The 19,823-nt window shown below is 37.1% G+C and overlaps 1 protein-coding gene across 5 annotated transcripts in view; it reads right to left on the bottom strand.

The window, feature by feature from the left end:
- The window catches only part of dnm3a (dynamin 3a), a 289,034-nt gene that overhangs the window by 51,547 nt on the left and 217,664 nt on the right, over nt 1-19,823 (bottom strand). For 4 of the 5 annotated variants that reach the window (XM_069937733.1, XM_069937731.1, XM_069937730.1 and 1 more), the window contains one exon: nt 12,625-12,734. In XM_069937733.1, coding sequence (XP_069793834.1) covers nt 12,625-12,734 — 110 coding nt within the window. Of the gene's footprint in view, nt 1-12,624; nt 12,735-12,918; nt 13,007-19,823 lie in introns of those variants that run through there. The other variant, XM_069937736.1, reaches the window with a different exon arrangement.

Consider the following 19,823-nt stretch of genomic DNA (forward strand, 5'->3'; position numbering starts at 1 on the left):
GTGCAGCGACACGTGAAGGCACCACTTCAACCTTTCAAGCCACTGCAATGAAGGTTCAACCATGTGCACGTCAATGTCGTCGGCACACTCCCGGTGTCATGTGGGTCAAAATACCTGTTCATCATTGTGGACAGGTTCACTAGATGGCCTCCATTGAGTCTTGCGCCAGAGCACTCATATCCACCTGGGTGTCTCATTTTGGTCTTCCCTCACATGTCACTTCTGACAGAGGTTCTCAGTTTACCTCTATTCTATGAGACACACTATCTTGACTGTTGGGAAATGGCTCCATCGAATGGCAGCCTACCATCTGCAGTCCAATGGCCTGATTGAAAGATTCCACAGACACCCAAAGTCTGCATTGATGGCCCACCTCCAGGAACCAGACTGGGCATATGAGCTACCCTGGATACTCCTCGGTATAGGGACTGCACTCAAGGAGAATCTCCTGTCATCATGAGTGGAATTGGTATATGGGGCTCCACTCACTGTGCCTGGAGAATTCATACCGGTAACCCAAGGACAGGAAGAGCCACCATCTGAAGTCCTAAATAAACTGCAGAGCAACTCAGCAAATGGCATAGTATCATGACATCCTTTGTCCCAAGAGAATTAAAAAGCTGTAAATTTGTGTTTGTGCATAGAGGTGTGCATGGACCGCCAGTCTGTGAAACCATCATCCACCACTACTCTCTAGCTTCTTCTATGCAGCCATTGTCAAAACTAGTTCACTACTTCACCATGAATACCTGGTGTCTGAACCTTCCTGACTAACCTTGCATGTTGGACCTTGTCAGAGGCCTTACTAAAGTCCATGTAGACAACATTCACAACATTTCCTTCATCAACGTTCCTGATAACTTCCTCTAAAAACTCTATAAGATTAGTTGAGGATGACCTACCACGCACAAAGCCATGTTGACTATCCCTAATCAGTTTCTGGTAATCCAAATAATTATATATCCAATCTCTTAGAAGACCTTCTAATAATTTTCTAATAATTCAGGCTAACTTTCCTATAATTTCCAGGGTTAATTTTGGAGCCTTTTTAAAAAAAAAACGGTACAACGTGAGCTATCCTCCAATCTTCCGGCACCACACCCTTGGCTAAGGACATTTTAAATATTTTTGCCAGAGTCCCTGCAATTTATACATTAGCCTCGCTCAAAGTCCAAGGGAATATCTTGTCAGGCCCTGGGGATTTATCCAGCCATATTTGCTTTATGACAGCAAGCATTTCCTCCTCTTTAATCTGTATCGGTTCCATGACTTAACTGCTTATTTTCCTTACTTCCCATGATTCCGTGCCTATTCTCTTCCATTTCTTTTGGCTCCAGACAAAACCTACTACTCAGATCCTCAAGGGGACTAATTTTATCCTTTACTATCCTTTTGTTCTTAATATACCTGTAGAAACCTTTAGGATGTTCCTTCACATTGTCTGTTAAAGCAATTTCATGTCTTCTTTTCGTCTTCCTGATTTATTTCTTGAGTTTTTTTTCTTGCATTTTTTATACTCCTCAAGTACAGTACCTCATTTGCTCCATTTTCCTAGACCTGCTATACACCTCTCTCTTCTTCCGAATCAGATCCCCAATATCCCTCGAAAACCAAAGTTCCATATGCCTGCTAACTTTGCCTTTAATCCTGCTGGGAACATACAAACTCTGTACTCCTGAAATTTGACCTTTGAGAGACGGGATGCAGACAGGGAGATTGTTTCATTGAGCATCTTTGCTTTGTCTACTGCAATAATGGGGACCTGCCAGAAGCAAACCATTTTAATTTCACACTCCATTCCCACACTGATATGTCTATCCATGGTCTTATGGACTCCCAAACTAAGGTATCTGAAATTAGAGGAACAACACATAATATTCCATCTGGGTACACTCCAAGCAGATGGCATTAACATAGATTTCTTTGGTTTTTGTTAGGTCCCTCCCCATCTCTCTTTCTCTTTTCACTTTCCCTATCACTCTATCTCCTTTCCTCCAGCTCCCCATCCCTTCCCCATCCATTCAGAGTACATCCTCCCCCCATTACTTCTCAGCTTTCTTCTCCTGTCCTCTCACCTATATCCATGTGACGTCTTGCCCGTTAGCTTGTGCTGCTTTCCACCCCTTCTTCTCTCCTCTCCTCCACCAACCTTTTTATTCAGGTGCCTGCCTTGCTTTGCTCATATGTTGCCAAAGGGCTCAGGCCCAAATGTTGGGTTGCCTTTGCTTCCTATAGATGTTGTGTCACCCGCTGATTTTCTCCAGCATTTATGTGTATTGTATTACAGAATAGAAGCAAACCATTTGCCCCAAAGTATTTTTCTCATGTTGAATTGAAGTGTATTTTTAAAATTAATAATTGATTTATTTCCTTAATAACGATTTCCACTTGTTGCTCTGTCATGTCACAAACTGTTTTGTTAATGACTTAAACAACAAGAGAACTGCAATCAAAATGGAAACAAGATCCTCCATCCAAACATAAATACCTGCTGTGACTACGTCATCAATTTATTGGACAATGCAGCAGTATAATATCAACTACACCAGAGATTTTATGAGAGCAGAATGGAAATCTGTCAATAATTAGTGTGTTTGAAGAGTAAACACAGATTGAAACCAGTTGAAGTATGCTGTGTGCCATGAATGCCTCTGTCATTTCTCAATAAGTTATTGAAATGTTTGTATTTGAAATATCAAATCATGGTTACAAAAGATATAATAGGACATAATGACACATAAATATATAATTCCTACATTTTGATATGCTATCTTGAAGGTTTTCACCTTGTCATAAAATATTCAGTCCATAAATGAACATTAATCAGGTGTAATCAAGAGTGCAAAAGGCTTTCATTTCCAATAGCAACTAATTTAAAACTAATTGTTATGTAAATATTAAAAAAGACAAATTTAAGAAAAGTATCCAGAAATGTCATCTTTAAAAATATCAATAAATATTGTAATTCTAGGTAAGTAAATTACTCTCAGTATTTATAAAATTTAAACAACAAAGGGCCAGGATTGATGGAAAAATTAATAAAATTAAAACCAGTTAAGAAATGAAAAACATTCAAGAATTTACAGATTTGGCAAGAGAATAAAGAATTCTTCAGTACGGTAAATGCATACATATTGTTTTCATTAGTTTTAGTGTTGAGATTAAATGCACTGGGTTGCAAGCTCTCATCTCTACTTTCAACACCGTCACCAGGATCTCTTTCTGGCAAAGCAGACTTGAACTCCTGTGACATTGCTCTTGGGTAGTCTGGGGTCTAGAGCACAGCTAAGAGATTTAACTGTTAAATTTCTCTGAGTCTTTGAAGCAACTTCTCCTGTGGGTAAGTAGTGTAAATGGGCATATCCTGAAGTCAATTAAAATCTAATTATTATTATATTTGAATGTTCCTGCATATTGCCAGCTGTTTGGCTCATTTCCTTGGGCAGAGGCCAAATTATCAAAAGGTCAGTAAAATCAGAGAGATGTGGATAGCTTATTTTCTCTTCGAACATTTCTGTTTCAGTTTGTGATTTCTTTTTGGTGCTTTTTACATATGTAGTTGCATTGATGCAAGATAAATTTTACTTATAAGCAAATCTCCTGCTTTATTGACCACAATGAGTCAGAGGGAGAATTGTAGCTGGGCCTCCTTTAACAAAGGAATTTACAGCTCCAGTGAAAGAATTTGAAAATAATCATTTACTTCCGGATGCAACAAAGAAAGTAATTTGGACCGATTCTTGGAAAATAATTATTGCTTCTTTTATTCATTGTAACGAGACAAACAAGCCGCACAAACTAGGATATGTCGAAGACAAGCCATAGTTTGAGCCAAGTTATGCCTATTAATCACTTGGATATGGAATTGAAAATTAAAATGTCAAAACTGCAGATACAAAACTGAATGTGTCATAGACAGTAAGGAAAATAAAATGGATTGTAGGAGGACATTGAAAGTTTGCAGAATGGAGCATATGAAATTTAACAGAGCAAAGTACACAACTGATACAATTTGGGACAAAGAATAAAAAGAGACAATGGCTGGCTGGCTTGCATTGATGGTTTTCTGGAGATACAGCAGCGAGCTGCAGTGATCGTGGCAGTGAATTCTGCAGGTATGCAATTACACATGGCAGAATCAAAGCTGGGATCATACAGGAGATCAGGTGTGCAACCATCAACATCTTGCTCTGCTCCTTGACTTGTCATTCAATCCAACGTATTCTTTCACTTCCTAAATTGTGGGATTGAATATGCCTGTAAAACCATAGAACCACAGGGCATTGCAGCATAGAAACAGACCCCTTCGGCCCTTCTAGTCTGTGTTGAACCATTCTTTTTTGCCTTGTCCACAGCCCTCTATACCTCTCCCATCGATATACCTGAACAAATTATTTTTAAATGCTAAAATTGGATCCGCATTCACCACTTCAGCTGGCAGCTAGTTCCACACTTCCACCACTCTGTGTGAAGATGATCCACCTAGACTTTCACTGTTTCACTCTTAACCCATGTCCTCTGATTTATATCTCACTTGCCTTCAATGGAAAAAGCCAATCTACTCTGTCTACCCCCTCATAATTTTTAATATTTTAATGAAATCTCCCCTCATTCTTCAATGCTCCAGGGAATAAAGTCCTAACCTGTTTAATCTTTCCCTGTAACTCAGTTCCTGAAGTCTGGGCAGAATCCTTGTAAATCTTTTCACTCTTTTTATCTTATTTATATCTTTCCTGTAGTTGAGTGACCAAAACTGCACACAATATTCCAAATTTGCCCTCACCAATGTCTTATATAACTTTACCATAACATCCCAACTCTTATACTCAATATTTTGATTTATGAAGGTCAGTATGCCAAAACTTCTCTTTACAACCCTATCCACTTTCAGGGAATTATGTATCTACATTTCCAGATCCCTCCATTCTACCACACTCATCAGTGCTCTAGCATTTACCATGTATGCCCTTTCTTGTATCTGTCCTCTCAGCATCAAAACAGTGAAATGCCAACTAAAAGACAAAAGCCATCATCATCAAAATCACATTCAAGTTTAGTACCAAGGAGCAGTGAGAAAGTTTGTTTGAAAGCAGTCCAGTTCGACATTTCATACATAGTACAGCATTTAAGATACAGTTCAGAAAAGAAGAATTACAGAGAGAGATCAGTTGGCACAAAGAAAATGCAACATAATTTTACCAACATGAGATTCATTCGGGTGTTGGAGGTTCACTTAGAAACTGGTCCCACAAAGTCTATATGGCACAGCTCTAAAGATTACACAGGAATAGAGCAAATGGTACACAAATTCTTTAAGGGAGCAAAACATTTTGAGGGGGAGGCTAGCAAAGCATATGGGATCCTGGGATTTATAAATGGACACTTAATAAATACAAAAGGAGGGGGTTTTGTTGAAAAAAGTAAAAACTGAACATGCTGAAAGTACTCAACAGGTCACACGTCATTTGTGGAGAAAGGAACAATAGTTGTGATTACAAGTTAATGGCCTTTTATCAGAACTATGCAAACTTAGAAAACACACAAAGGAAATGAAAGCAGGAGATGTTGTAAAAACTCAGCAAGCCATGTAGAAATTGTGGAAAGAAAAATATCTACACTTTGGGTCTGCAACCATGTTTTTGATTTTCATTCAAAAGAAATGTCTTGGTTTAGATTTATTGATTAATGGCATGTACTGAGAAACAGTACAAAGCTTCCTTTTGTGTGTCATTTAGAGACTGGCAAGGAGTCAACCACACTCTGACAACATCTTCCAAAATAAATGAGATGAAAAGGAAGTCCCTTCAGAGACAGCTCGTGGTCAAGGATCGCAATGCCTCCTCCAAGAAGCCACCTTTTTCAGCATATTCACTGCCCTTACTACTACCATAGGCGATGTTCCCACCATAGCCACTGCTACTTGTTTTCATTGTCCCTGCATGCTGTCCAACTGCGGATGCCCTACGGTTGCCGAACTCAAGCCCCATATCCAGGCGCTTGCTCTCCATTGCACATCCTCAACCCTTGGTCCCAATATCCAGAAACGGTCAGAACCACATCAATGGAGCAAGCAATCTGCAACTTGTGTTGAGGTGGAAAGTGCATCAGCTCACTCTTTAAGCTGCTTTTCCACCTTCTTTCATTCCTCATAACTTAGGGAAAAATATATTAAAAATCATGAAATTTTCCAGTTGATCAGCCATAATATTATTATATTGACTGTGAAAATGTAGAGATTGAGAGAGGATACAAGTAATGGTGGTGAGAGCAAAGAGAGCGAAGATTGTTAACACAGATGGTCAAGTGTGAAGGAGATGTAAATAGAGATGAATGAGGACAGAGGGGAATGAAAACATTGACAATTTTGCAACTGGGAGATTCAGAAAATTGCAGTTGCCAGAAATCTGAAATTATAGTGAATAGGGATACCAGATTATGTAAACCTTTGTAAAACAATTGTGAGGTATTCACTCTTGGAAATGAAGATACTGCTTCCTAAACCCTTTTGGATGTATTTTATCCATTTTTGGTTGCTGATCATGAAAATCACGCTAAAATTTTCCTATCACGTACTGCTTTTTAGATATAACCTATTTTTGTGAGTTCCTGTCATACTTTAAGCCTTCTTCAAGCATACAAAGCTATGAAGTGCAATATGTCATTGAAAATTGGTTTTCTGCATTCGCACTTGGATGACTTCTCTGCCGATCTTGATATAATCAGTGACGAACATGGTGAAACTTTTCACCAGGACATTGTGACCAAGGAAAAGAGGTATCAGGCATCTGAAATCCATCAATGCTGGTTGACTATTGTTGGACACTGACACGAGAGGATTCAAGTGATGAGTACAAATGAAAATACGTGACAAAACATTTTTTTAGGTCATTTGAACTAATGCAATGGTTCAGCATCATTATGTGATTAAACATGCTAAATTCAATAAAAGTTAATTTAATGTTTCTCCAACTTCCTGTCATAATCACCAATTTTTTTTTAAGGAAGCAAATCTTTTGAAAAAAATTGTTGTCCTGTGTAATTGAACTGCTGTGTCCAATTCTAGTCACTGATTTTTTTTTAGAAAGGATGTAATAGTCCCAGCGATGGTGCAGATATGCGCATCATGGGACAATATAAATAATGCTTGTGAGATTATTATGCTTGTTGGAAAGTGATCATTCCAGCCTCAGGAAAGCACTGAAGGAGTTCTGGTGCCTATCTTTAGCTGCCTCATCAATCATCTTTTTTCCATTGTAAGATTTAAAATTTTTTTTTAATTTTTCACACTATAAACCATACTGACCAAAATACATACAGACATTTTTCTCTTGAATATATAGCGTCATTTTCTCCCCTTTTCCCCCCTCCCTTCCCTCCCTCCCTCTCCCCCCTTTCCCATTTATTCAAAGTTCAATCTATAAGATACATTAAACCCGTTAAACAATGTCGTCACTTAATAAAAATAAATAAGAAATTTTTGTCTTTATATTGAGTCAGTTCATTTCAGTGGAAAGTTTCACTGTTGAGTGTGTAAACTGGTCAGTAAATGAAGTAGTCCATGTCTGCACGCAAGATTTTCATAATATTCAGTCATGGTCAATGAGTGGCAAGTAACAAACATGCCACAATTGTGTCAGGCAATTATTAGAAACTAGGTAAGCTACATAAATACTGTAGCAACATGGGCAGGTCAGGTCCTGTGCTGCACCTCTAGCTGAGTTTCTGGTGAACAATTATCACAAGCATGTTAATGGATCATAATGCCACTGACTACTGAGGGGCAGATGTTAAGATTTTCTCTGGTTGGAGATTGGCAGACTGGTAGCTTTGCAAATGAATATTACCTATCACTTATCAGGCCTTGTCTGATTGTTATCCTGGTTTTACTGTCTGCACGTATGGACTGTTATGTCTGCTGAGGATTGCAAATGGAAATTAATATTATGCAATTATCAGCAAACTTTCCTACTTCCATCATCATAATGTAGAGGTCACTGATGAAGCAGTGGAAAATGGTTGGCTCTAGGACACTGTCCAACAAGCTACTGAAGTAACGTTCAGTGAGTAGGATTACCGACCTTTAACAAGGTGTAACACAAACATTTGCTCCCACCTCACTTCTTCAATTCAGCTCTTTGATTCATATTGAAAAAAAAACAAGACTGTCTTGGTATAATTCAGCAGGAAGCAATGGAGAACAGGTTATTGGTGAGTAAGCGCTATTTGACACCACTCTGATGACACTTTTAACATATCCCATAGAACACGACAGCACAGATACAGGCCCCTTTGGCCCTTCCTGTCTGTACTTAACCATTTTGTTTTGCCTAGTTCCACTGAACTGCACCTAGTCCATAGGCCTCTATACCTCTCCCATCCATGTACCTGTCCAAATTCTTCTTGTATGTTAAAACTGAGCCCACATTCACCCCTCAGCGTGCAGCTATAATGTCCACATGCATATAACACACAGTGGGTTATCTAGTTTGTAAAAAATGCATATACAGTAAACTGATTCGGTAGTAATTAGCCAGATTAAATTTGTTCTTTTTGTATTCAGGACATACTTGGATAATTTTCCATATTTTTTTGGTAAGTGCCATTGTTGCAACTGCATTGCAATGGCTCAGCTAGTCCGAGGGCAGATATCTACAGCTGGGACATTGTTTGGTCCCATAGCTCCTGATAAATCCAATGCTCTCAGCGATTTATATATGTCACATAGAGTGATTTGGCTGGCTTCTAAGATGGTGCAGATCTCAGGAAGAAGCTCCTGCTAATGGGTGAAGTGATGTATTGATATGTGATTTTTGATTCCTTTTAACAGAAACAGAAAAGAACAGGAGCTATAACTAAGTAAAGCATTTTTTTTAAGTGAATACCACTGACCTGCTGAATATTTTCAGAAATATCTGCTTTAATCACAGATGTTTCATATGCCAGGCTGCTGTTCATTGACTTCAGCTTGGTGTTTAATATGATCATTTCTCAGAAGCTGGTGGAGAAGTTGTCTTTGCTGGGACTCCACACTCCTCTCTGAAACTAGATCTTAGACTTCCTAATGGAAAAGACCACAGTCTGCCTAGGTCGGTAACAGAATATCGAGCACTGTCGTGCTTAGCATTGGCACACCTCAGGGCTCTGTGGTCAGCCTGCTCCTGTTCACTCTTCTGACCCATGACTGCATTACCAGATCCAGCTCCAACAGGGTCATCGATTTTGCAGATGACACAACAGTAGTTGACCTCATCAGCTACGATTAGTCGCACTATGGAGAAGAGGTGGAAAATCTCATGAAATGGTGTGAGAGTAACAACCTGAGTGTCAACGTGGACAATTCGAAGGAGATGATCGTGCACAAGGAGAACGAGGAAAGACCATCCTCCACTACACATCAATGACACTGTAGTAGAGAGAGTGCAGAACTCCAAGTTCCTTAGAGTTCATTTAACTAGTGATCTATCGTGGACATTCAAATCTCCTCACTTGTCAGGAAAGCACAACAGCGACTGCACTTCCTAAGAAAACTGAAACAAGCAAGGCTACCGGCCACCATTATATCAACTTTATCCAGGAGTTCTATCGAGAGTGTCCTGGCCAGCTGCATCACAGTTGCCGCAGAGAAATGAATTGGAGGTCAATCCACAGAACCATAAGAGTGGCAGAGAGGATCACTGGAGTCTTCCTCCCCTCATCGATGTGATTTAACGGGAACATTGTCTGAAAAGGGCCCAAAAATCAATGAGGACCCCTTCCACCCTGCACATACCATCTTTCAGTTGCTCCTGTCAGGGAAGAGATATAGGAGGATCAAAGCCAGCATCACCAGGCTGAGGAACAACTTCTTCCCACAGGTAGTGAGAATGCTAAACGACCAAAGGAACTGCTTACACTAAACATCTGAGACTCTCATTTGTACAAAACAGCATTTATTTATTTAATTTTATAGATATAATACTTTTCCTTCATATGTATTATTTGTCTATATGTGTGTTATGTCTGGTTGTATGTCTGCATGATTTTGCAGCGAGGACTGAAGACTGGTGGATCATTGGGTTGCACTTGTACAATCAGCTGTCAATAAACTTGACTTGAGATTTACAATACCCACAGTTTGTTGTTTTTAGGAAGTTAGTTGTTCCCCTCTGTGCTGTGTGCTGCCTTAATTTCACTTGCTTTATGTAAAAAGATTAAGTAAAAGAAACTCATGTTACAAATAAGCATGGTATTCAACAGATCAGGCTTTTTCCTACCTCAAACATGGACAATCACTTGCGTGTTATCCAAGACTGCCTTTAACTTAAACCAATCACATTTAAACCTTTATCTCTTTTAACTGCTTTTAACTTCTAACAAGTGCAAAAAAATACACAAATTCTTTAGCTGCCAAGCAGAAAGATTTGCTTCATCCATCATCCTCCAGCACTTTTGCGAAACCTCCACCTGGTTCATTTCTCATTCCAGCACAGAATCCCTTTCTCTCTCGATCTCTCTCCTGATCCCCCATCCATGTAATGAATCTTCTGCTACCTTAATCCCATTCCCATTAAATAAAACAATCCTGCACCCCTTCTTGGTCTCGATGTTTGAACTATTTTTTCTCTTTGTTAGCATGTCATTGCATTTCCACAACATCTATCATTCCTCCAACCCCCACCCCCATCCCCAACCACTGTTGTCCTCACTAACTATTGCTGCCAAATCCATTCTAAGTCCACTTCTGGCTCTTCAACAAACCTTTGTGTTAATCTTCCCATCTGCACTTCCAAAAAGACTTAAATAGGTCAAAACAAAAGGCTCCATCTGTAATGGACTAGCATTCCTGTCTTCCTCTAACCCTTGTATCTTTTCAATAATTTTTTATAATTATCCGCATCATCCTTTCCCAAAGGCTTTTGCTTCATACTTTGTTGACCACATTTACCTATCTAATCATAGGCACATTTTATTTTATAACCAAAGGTGGCTTCTTTATGAAACAACACCTCCAAAGTCTCCAAATAATTTGATCTTTCACAGACCCAGAATAATTTCCACATGAACATGTAAATCTCCATGCTCTACTGGCTTGTGACCTGCCTACAGTTTTTCTGTTGTTCATCTGCTCGTTTAAGGTCCAGTCTTGGATCACTTTTAACAAGTTTCAGATGAACTGGAGAAAATATGACCATGTCAGGCTCCATGATACAAAATCACATCACTCTGGAGAATCCAAATGCTGTTGTAATCACTGGGTTACTATAATAGGGAGTGCTACTTCATAACTTTGTTCAGCATTAATCATATGAAATCACTGCAATGATGAGAACTTTTAATAGATTGAAACTGAATTCATTTTGTTAATGATAGATACACCACAATGGAGAAAAAAAAGCCTTTAATGTTTTATATTTAGTTGCAGAAATTACCATTTCTTAGTCTACTGTCCACCATTGCTGTTAATGAGCCTTCCTAGCCCTAAAATTTAAGTTTATGTGCTTTGTGTGTTTTTCCCTTGGATGTAATTTGAAATTCCATGGATTTTATATTAATTAAAGCTCGATTAAAGGGTGTCAACTCAATTTTAATCCCAAGTATATGTTATTGTTATTTTGTGTGGTGTAAAATCTTTAAAAATGTATTAAAAACAATGCTTTTCCTTTCTTGGTTTCCTGTCAGTTAGAATTCATCCTCTTATGTGATATCATTACAACTGAATGTCAGAGATCCCCCAAACTTTTGCTTGAAAGCAAGAAATGTTAGAAGCCAGACACATATCATGGATTTTTGTTTTACATGCACTTTTCTCAGTTATCAGCCAAGCTTCTTACTTTCTGCATATCGTAAATAGGACTTCCCATGCTGTTAGATTCCAGAATAAGCGGCGAACATGTAAGTTTAGGGTGGCACAGTTAGCTCAATGCCTTTACAGCGCCAGCAATTGGGTCTGAACCTGGTTTAGCATCCCATGCTGTCTTTAAGGAGTTTGTACATTCTCCCCGTGTCTGCGTCCATTTTCACTGGGTTTGCTCTAGTTTCCTCCCACCCTTCAAAAATGTACCAGGGTGTAGGTTAATGGGCTGTAAATTGGGCGGCGCGGATTCGTAGGGCTGAATTGGGTTGTTATTTTTTTTAAATTAAAAAGTTGAAGTTAAGGAGGAATTCCCTCTTTGAGAATGTTGTTACTCTTTGCAATCTCTACCTCAGAGCACTGTGAAAGCAAAGCCATTCAAGATAGTCAAGGCAGAGGTTGATAGATATTTAGACTATAAATAAATCAAGCGATGTGAAAAGAGAATGGGAAGGTAATGTTGAGGCCAGGGGCAGTCACAGTCCTATTGCATGGCAGACCATGTTTTTCAACTGTTGCTCTTGTTTTTTATTACTTGTTCATAGTGAGGTAGAGTTTGTACTGTTGTGTTGAGAAACCAAACACATTCAAGAGGACGAAAACTTGGCACATCCACATAGAGTACATAGTTCAAAAAACTTCTATGTGGAGGCAAAATGTTGTTTAATATAGATTTTTAAAAAAAAAATAGGCATTGAGTTAGGGTCAAAAATACAGAAAATAAGCCATTACAAATAATGGAAGAGGTCTAGATCCAAGCCCTGAAATAAAATGTCATTTTCTGGCATTCTTACCTCTGCTCTGCATTAAAAATTGCAAATGCATTTTTGCAGGACATGAATCTTTTCACCACGTCTCGAATGTTCAGGTTATCCAAAGGCAGCATATATTTTTTCTCTTTTTCCTGCCAACAACAATCAAGACATAAAATCATCATCTTATATTCTATCATAAAAGAGTATTTTGGTAACAGCAGCCATGTTAATATACATCTGCAAATAAACCTGCTTAAAGTCAACAGAAACATTGTGGGCAATGTCTATTTATGTATCACAGACCATACCTTATGTACCTTGTTTTCCATCCAAGCTCATATGTGGCTTTCATAGAATAGCTTGGTTGGTGTTTGCTCCTTTTCACTTTGTTCCACAATCTGCTCATTATTCAGAATTATCTCTAAATATAAACATAACATTATCCAGAATTCAAAAGTGAATTCTATTTTCTATTATTCAAAAGTTACTGCATCATTTTCTTGTTGCCAATAATATGTTTTCTATTTTACCCTTTTGAGAATTAAAGTCATTGGGAAAAACCATATTAAAAATACAGTATACATTAATGCAGACTCTTTATATAAATTGGTCTTTCGAAACACTTAGTCACCTCTGCTGGCTTAGTTAATGCAGGTCTTGAATCTGTTCTAAAAATGGCAAATAGAACTAAAACCCAGTGTGTGAAAACATTATTTTGCATTTCTTGGTCACCAATGGGCATGTGTTCCGTCCAGATGTCAAAGACATTTATGTCCATTAAAAGATCTGAATGACTAAGAATCCTGAAGTCTTTGGTAGGTGGGCAAACACTTAGCTACTCTAGATCTCCAAAAGCAGGGTTCAGAATGGACCACTGTACTAGTGTTGCACTGGAAATCGCAGCTTGGCAGAGGCTTGTGGTGCTGACATGAAGCTTGGAGGTGGGATATACAGTGTATTTGGTGTCATATAGCTAATTAGGCACAAGAAAATCCAACAAAGAAAGTTAAGTGAAGGCAGGAGTTGTTGTAAGGGAATTGAGTAAAGTCCCAGCTCTTCAAATATCATCTAAAAACACAGAAATAGTGAAGGAACTCAGTAGGTCTTGCAGCATTTATAGGAGGTAAAGACAGATTACCAACGTTTCATGCCTGAGCTCTTCCTCAAGGTATGAGTAAAAAAAGACATGCCTCTGTATTGGTTTATATGACAGACCCCAAAAATTCTTTGCATCAATTATATACAAGATTGGAAGAGTATGGTGAAATATCGGGATATAAGATTAATTGGGACAAAAGTGAAATTATGCCCTTGGTTGAAGGAGATTATAGTCAATGTTAGAGAATGTGTTCAATTTAAATGGCTAGAGGATGGAATTAAGTATTTGGGGATTAAGGATGATAATGATTTAAATAATTTATGTAAATTGAATTATTTGCTTTTGCTTAATAAAATTAATGAAGAATTGAATAGGTGGAATAATTTGCCTATAACCCAAGTAGGTAGAGTGAATTGTATAAAGATGAATTTTTTTTCCTCTCCTAATTCATAATATTTTTGTTTAGTTTTAACAATTAATTTCTCAGTCCTATATATATGCATTGAATTATAATGTATTTTTAAATTTATCAATTTTTTTCAGATGGGTCTTTTTGTAAATTTTTTTCCAAAATTGCTATTTTCTTCTCTAATTTATCCGCTTCCTTACGACAATTTTCCTTAATTTTAGTCAAACAACTTATTATTTTGCCCCTTAAATAAGCCTTTAATGAATCCCAGAAAACAAATTTATTTTCAACCGAATTAGTATTTATATCTAAATATATCTGTATTTGATTCCTCATAAAGTCACAACATTCTACATTTTTTAATAATGATGAATTAAATTCCATCTATAAATTGAATCAATTCTATCAGAACTTAAACATGACATCAATAATACAATTCTAGGTTTATATTGTACATGTTTAATACTTCCTTGTAAATGAGCCAAGATTTTAAAAAAATCTATTCCAGAATAAGAATCAAAATTAATAATCTCTGTCTCTCGGATTCAATTTCCTCCTAATATCCACCAAATTTAAATCTTTCAGTAACTTCAATAAGAATATTTTAGCAATTTTTGTTTTCATTAAGGACTTTGTAGATTTATCTAAAATTGGATCCAAGCAACAATTAAAATATACACCAATTATTATATTTCCATTTGCTTCTACAAGATTAAGAAAAACATTTTGAATAAATTTTTCATCATCTGTATTAGGTGCATACACATTTATAAAAATCCAGGATTCTGAATAAATTTGACAATTTACAAAACAAATTTACAAACAGTATCAATAACTGTTGATTGAAATTTAAATAGAAACTTTTTATTAATTAAAATAGTCACTCCTCGTGCTTTAGAATTGAAAGACGAAGCTATAATTTGACCAACCCATTTTCTTTTTAACTTTTGATGATCTTTCTCAGTTCAATTGATTTCCTTCAGGAAAGCAACATCTACATTCAACTTTTTAATATAAGCTAAAACCCTCTTCCTTTTAATTGTGTTATTGAGCCCATTCACATTAAACATTACATAAATCAAACTATATGCTGCCATAATATAATTTAATGAATACTCAACTCCCTTCTTCACCTTGGGTCGTCTTGTCTCCACAGCAAAATTTCAAAACATATAACATCTTCAGATAGAAAGTAAGAAACCCCAAATAATAAAAGAAAAAAGAAAAAAAAACCAAAAGCGCTGATTAGGTCAGCACTAACTCCCTTAATTACGAGAAGTGGCTCTCACCACTAGTGGCACGAGGCCTTGGAAGAAGAAAGCAGAAAAAGAGAATCCGCCTCCTACAGACAGAATATCAAAATTTAATTTCAATCAATCAATCAAGTATGGTAAGCTTCTTCCCGGTCTCTATTTACTTAATCATCATCAATTTCGACTTGAACCTCAGTCAGCTTTTGTCTTTCTGTTTGAATCTCTCCCTTCAATTTATCTTGATCCCCTTCCATTTGTTGAGATGAATAACGCTGTCTTCCATTCTGCTTATTATTAAGCAATGCATTAGCAAATTCCAAAGCTTTAGATTCATTAGCAAAAAATTGTGTTTGATATTATCCATAAAAAAAGTTTAAAAACTGCTGGTTATCAAAAAGCAAATTTATATCCCTTCTTCCACAAAACTGACTTTGCTGGATTAAATTCTTTTTGTCTTTTACCAATTTCATTACTTAAATCCGGATAGAAGAATACTCTGTTATTCTAGATCATTAAAGGGTTTTGTTGTTCCCTGGCTTTTTGAACTGCCATTTTTAAAATCATTTCTCTATCATGATAACGTAAACATTTAATCAAAATAGAGTGTGGTGGTTAATCAAGTTCCAGTCCATTTGGAAAATTATCTGGTCCCAAAATTTGAGGCAGCCAATTTTGATAAAATTGTACTGGATTAGTACCCTCAAAGTCCTCAGGCAAACCAACAATTTTCACATTATTTCTTCTACTCTGATTTTCCAGCATATCAGATTTTTGCAATAAATCCTTCTTCTGAATTTCCCACACCGTAAAAGAATCTTCTATCTTATTAACTGTATCTTTACATTCTTCTACCTCCATATGACAATCCTGAAAGTCTTCAAATTTTTGAACTTTAATTTTATCAACAGTTTTCATACACTTTGCTACATGTGTCTTCATTACAGTCATATCTTTTTTAATAGCTCCAAGTTGAGTAGTAAAATCTGCTTTCACTTCTGCAAATTTTGCATCCATTTTTTCACTAATTGAATCAATTTTTTTCAAAAATTTTATCAAAAATCTGTGGATCAATAGGTTTTGTGGTAACATGATATATACCCATTTTACCTTGAATATATTCATCTCCTCCTCCTTCTTCTGATTCCTCTCCATGTGATTGTGGCACAAGACTTTCCTCCTCCACTCCTAACTCCTCCTTTTCTTCTTCTGTAGATTTAGCCAGTGGTTGAAATTGTATGTGGGCTCTCTGCTTGGCCCTCATTGGACTTGCTATTTGGAGCCCACAGGCTCCAAATCGATCACTTCCGTACTGCGCATATGCGATGTTCCGCGCATGCACTTTAATTCAACAGTCAGTTTTGTAGTCGTTTTCCGTGCTCCAGCACCATAATCTCCAGCTCCCTGAGAAGGTGGAGCTGGAGATTGGATCCTTACCTGAGGAGGCTTAGCAGATCGTGGCTGGAGAAGAATCAGAATTGGAGGCTGAGTTTTCAGGGGAGGCCCAGTTTATTCTGTCACTTAACTTCAGTTGTAGCCTTTTTTTTGCAGTCTGTGTTTTAGATTTTTTTGCAGCCATCTTTTCAGACCATTAGAAGAGTTTTAGAACTGTTCATTATTTTTAAAAGTTTTTAAAAAGTTGGGCATTTTTCCATGTCTTCATCACGCCACGTCCCCCAAGATGAATATCTTTCCAAGAGTTTAATATCTTTTTCAGTCAATTCCTTGTTGGATTCACAAAAAATTTTTTAAGGATTTACATTCAAGTATTAGAAAGTTTTTGTGGAAAGGAAAGATGGCCAGAGTGTCTTTGGAAAAATTGACTTGGAAGTTTGAATTAGGAGATTTACAACTTCCCCATTTTAAGAATTATTATAAGGCAGCTCAAATGAAATTTATTAATGGGATGTTTGATGTAGATAAATCTCCATAAAAATTTGCAGAAGTGAAAGCAGATTTTACTACTCAACTTGGAGCTCTTAAAAAAGATATGCCTGTAATGAAGATACATGTAGCAAAGTGTCTGAAAACTGTTGATAAAATTAAAGTTCAAAAATTTGAAGAAGACTTTCAGGATTGTCATATGGAGGTAGAAAAATGTAAAGATACAGTTAATAAGATAGAAGATTCTTTTACGGCGTGGGTAAACATAGAATTGAGTAAAATAGGAGAAAAGAGTATGCAGGGTTTTTTTATAAATGGAATTCAAAATTGTTAATAGGAAGTAGAGATATGCCTGTTTTGAAACATTTGATTGAATTATGGAATAAAACAGATTATGAAATAGGTGGAAAAGGTTTGATTTCTCAAAAAATGCCTTTATATCAAAATAGACTTTCATTTTCTATGGATAATCAATTTTTGAGGATTTGGAGCAGAGTGAGAATTAAGAAAATAGAAGACTCTTTTGAAGATGATAAATTCATTACTTTTGAATGAAGAATAAATTTAATGTCCCAAATAATTGTTTTTCTGTTACTATCAGGTTAAGACTTTCTTGGTTGATAAATTTGGTCCTAATTTGATATTACCATGACAGAATAAATTAGAATTATTGATATGCAAGGGCAGCTTGAATAAATTTACTTCAGTGATGTACAAATTACTTCAAAAAGGAGCTCCAACATTAGGAATTCATAATTCAAGATTAAGATGGGAGGTTGATTTAAATAGTCAAATAGCTGAAAATGATTGGATGCAATTATGTAAAGAAAATGTTACAAAAATTATTAATGTTAGGTATAGATTGGTTCAATATAATTTTTTGTATTACTTATACTTAATGCCTCAAAAATTTTAAAAATGGAATCCAATATTATCAGATTTATGTTTTAGATGTCATCAGGAAGTGTTGTGTATAAGCCCTCCACCATGATACCCAGTATGTCAGTAGCCATGTTAGTCTGATGGTATTAAAGAAAGAATTGTGTAAGTGCATACACAACAGTGGTGACGAGGAACCGGGAGAAGGAAGAAAAAGGATAAAGGTAAAAGGTAACTACCGAATGAGCTCCATGAGTTCCCACCAAAATATCAAACCAAAAGTGCGCCAAGTTGGTGGAGGGAAAGTTCAGGGAATTCAATGAAGCAGATGAAAGTTGGGGTAATTATGTAGAACAGTTTAACCAATACTGCGTATCCCGCCCATAATATTATTGAAGCCCCAGTAAACCGAAAACGTGCCTTATCCTCAGTATAATGGGCAGCAAAACATTTAATCTCTTTAAAACTGTTCTGTCCCCAGAAGACCCAGGGATGAAGACATACACCTAGTTATGCACAGTACTGGGGAACTACTTAAGCCCCAGACTACCGGTTATGGCAGAAAGGCAGCGATTTTATGAAAGGAAATAAATGCCAGGGGAGGCAATAAGTGAATACCTGGCAACATTGCATAAACTGTCCAAGCACTGTCACTTTGAGCAGTTTCAAATGCAAGCACTTCGAGACAGATTGGTGATGGGATTGGTAGATCGCCAGGCAAAGCAGAAATTACTAGCAAGAGACGATGAAGTAACTTTTGAGATCGTTTATAGAACTGCATGCAGCTCGGAAATGGCAGACAGAAATTTGGATGTGGGCCAACAAGACCTTCTGGTTGGGAGGTTTTCCCACCAACAGTGTTTCCGTTGCAGGAAATGCAACCATTTCCCAGAAAACCATTTCTTCAAAAATTCCAAATGCCACCAGTGCAAGAAAAAAAGGACATATCAAATCGAAATGACCAATTAAAGAAACAGTAAAACACAGCTGGAATCAAACTGCTGATAACCACCCAGCTGAGGCCAGTATGCTAGCAAGGAGAGAGAGCAGCCCTGACAACGACAACAGCTCTGAAGATGACAAAACAATAGCTGCAGTCTTGAACATCCAAAAGATAAACAAAAAAAACCCAGAGATTTATATTCAACTAGAAATAAACAACCAACCTCTGAAAATGGAACTCGACATAGGACCTACAGTGTCTCTAAAGCCATTACATTTAAAGCAACGCTTGCTACCACACCTCTGAGTGAAAACAACTGAAATAACACAGATCTGTTACGGGAGACAAAATCAAAGTATTTGGGAGATGTACGATCAATGTTCAACACAAGCAACAACAACCAAAAACACTATCTCTCTACATCATAGATATCCAGGGACCAGCACTTTTCGTAAGAAACTTGCTACAACACATTCCCCTAGATTGCCTGGAGATCGGCCAATACTGACTGTACACCACGAAAACAACACCCAGCCAGAACTCAACCAGATCCTCAATGACCACGCCATGGTCTTCCAACAAGCATTGGGAAAGATTAAATGGGTTCAAGCCAAACTGCAATTAAAAGAGAATGTGGAACCAAAGTTCATCAAGGCCAGAACAGTTCCATTTGCAATGAAAGGAAAAATATTCTCTCTATCTCTGTATGTCAGTAGCCATGTTAGTCTAAAGAGAAAAGCACCACATCTCCGAGTCTTAATTGTGTAAGTGCAT

This window comes from Narcine bancroftii, chromosome 5 (genome assembly GCF_036971445.1).
Source record: "Narcine bancroftii isolate sNarBan1 chromosome 5, sNarBan1.hap1, whole genome shotgun sequence".
Classification (NCBI taxonomy): domain Eukaryota; kingdom Metazoa; phylum Chordata; class Chondrichthyes; order Torpediniformes; family Narcinidae; genus Narcine; species Narcine bancroftii.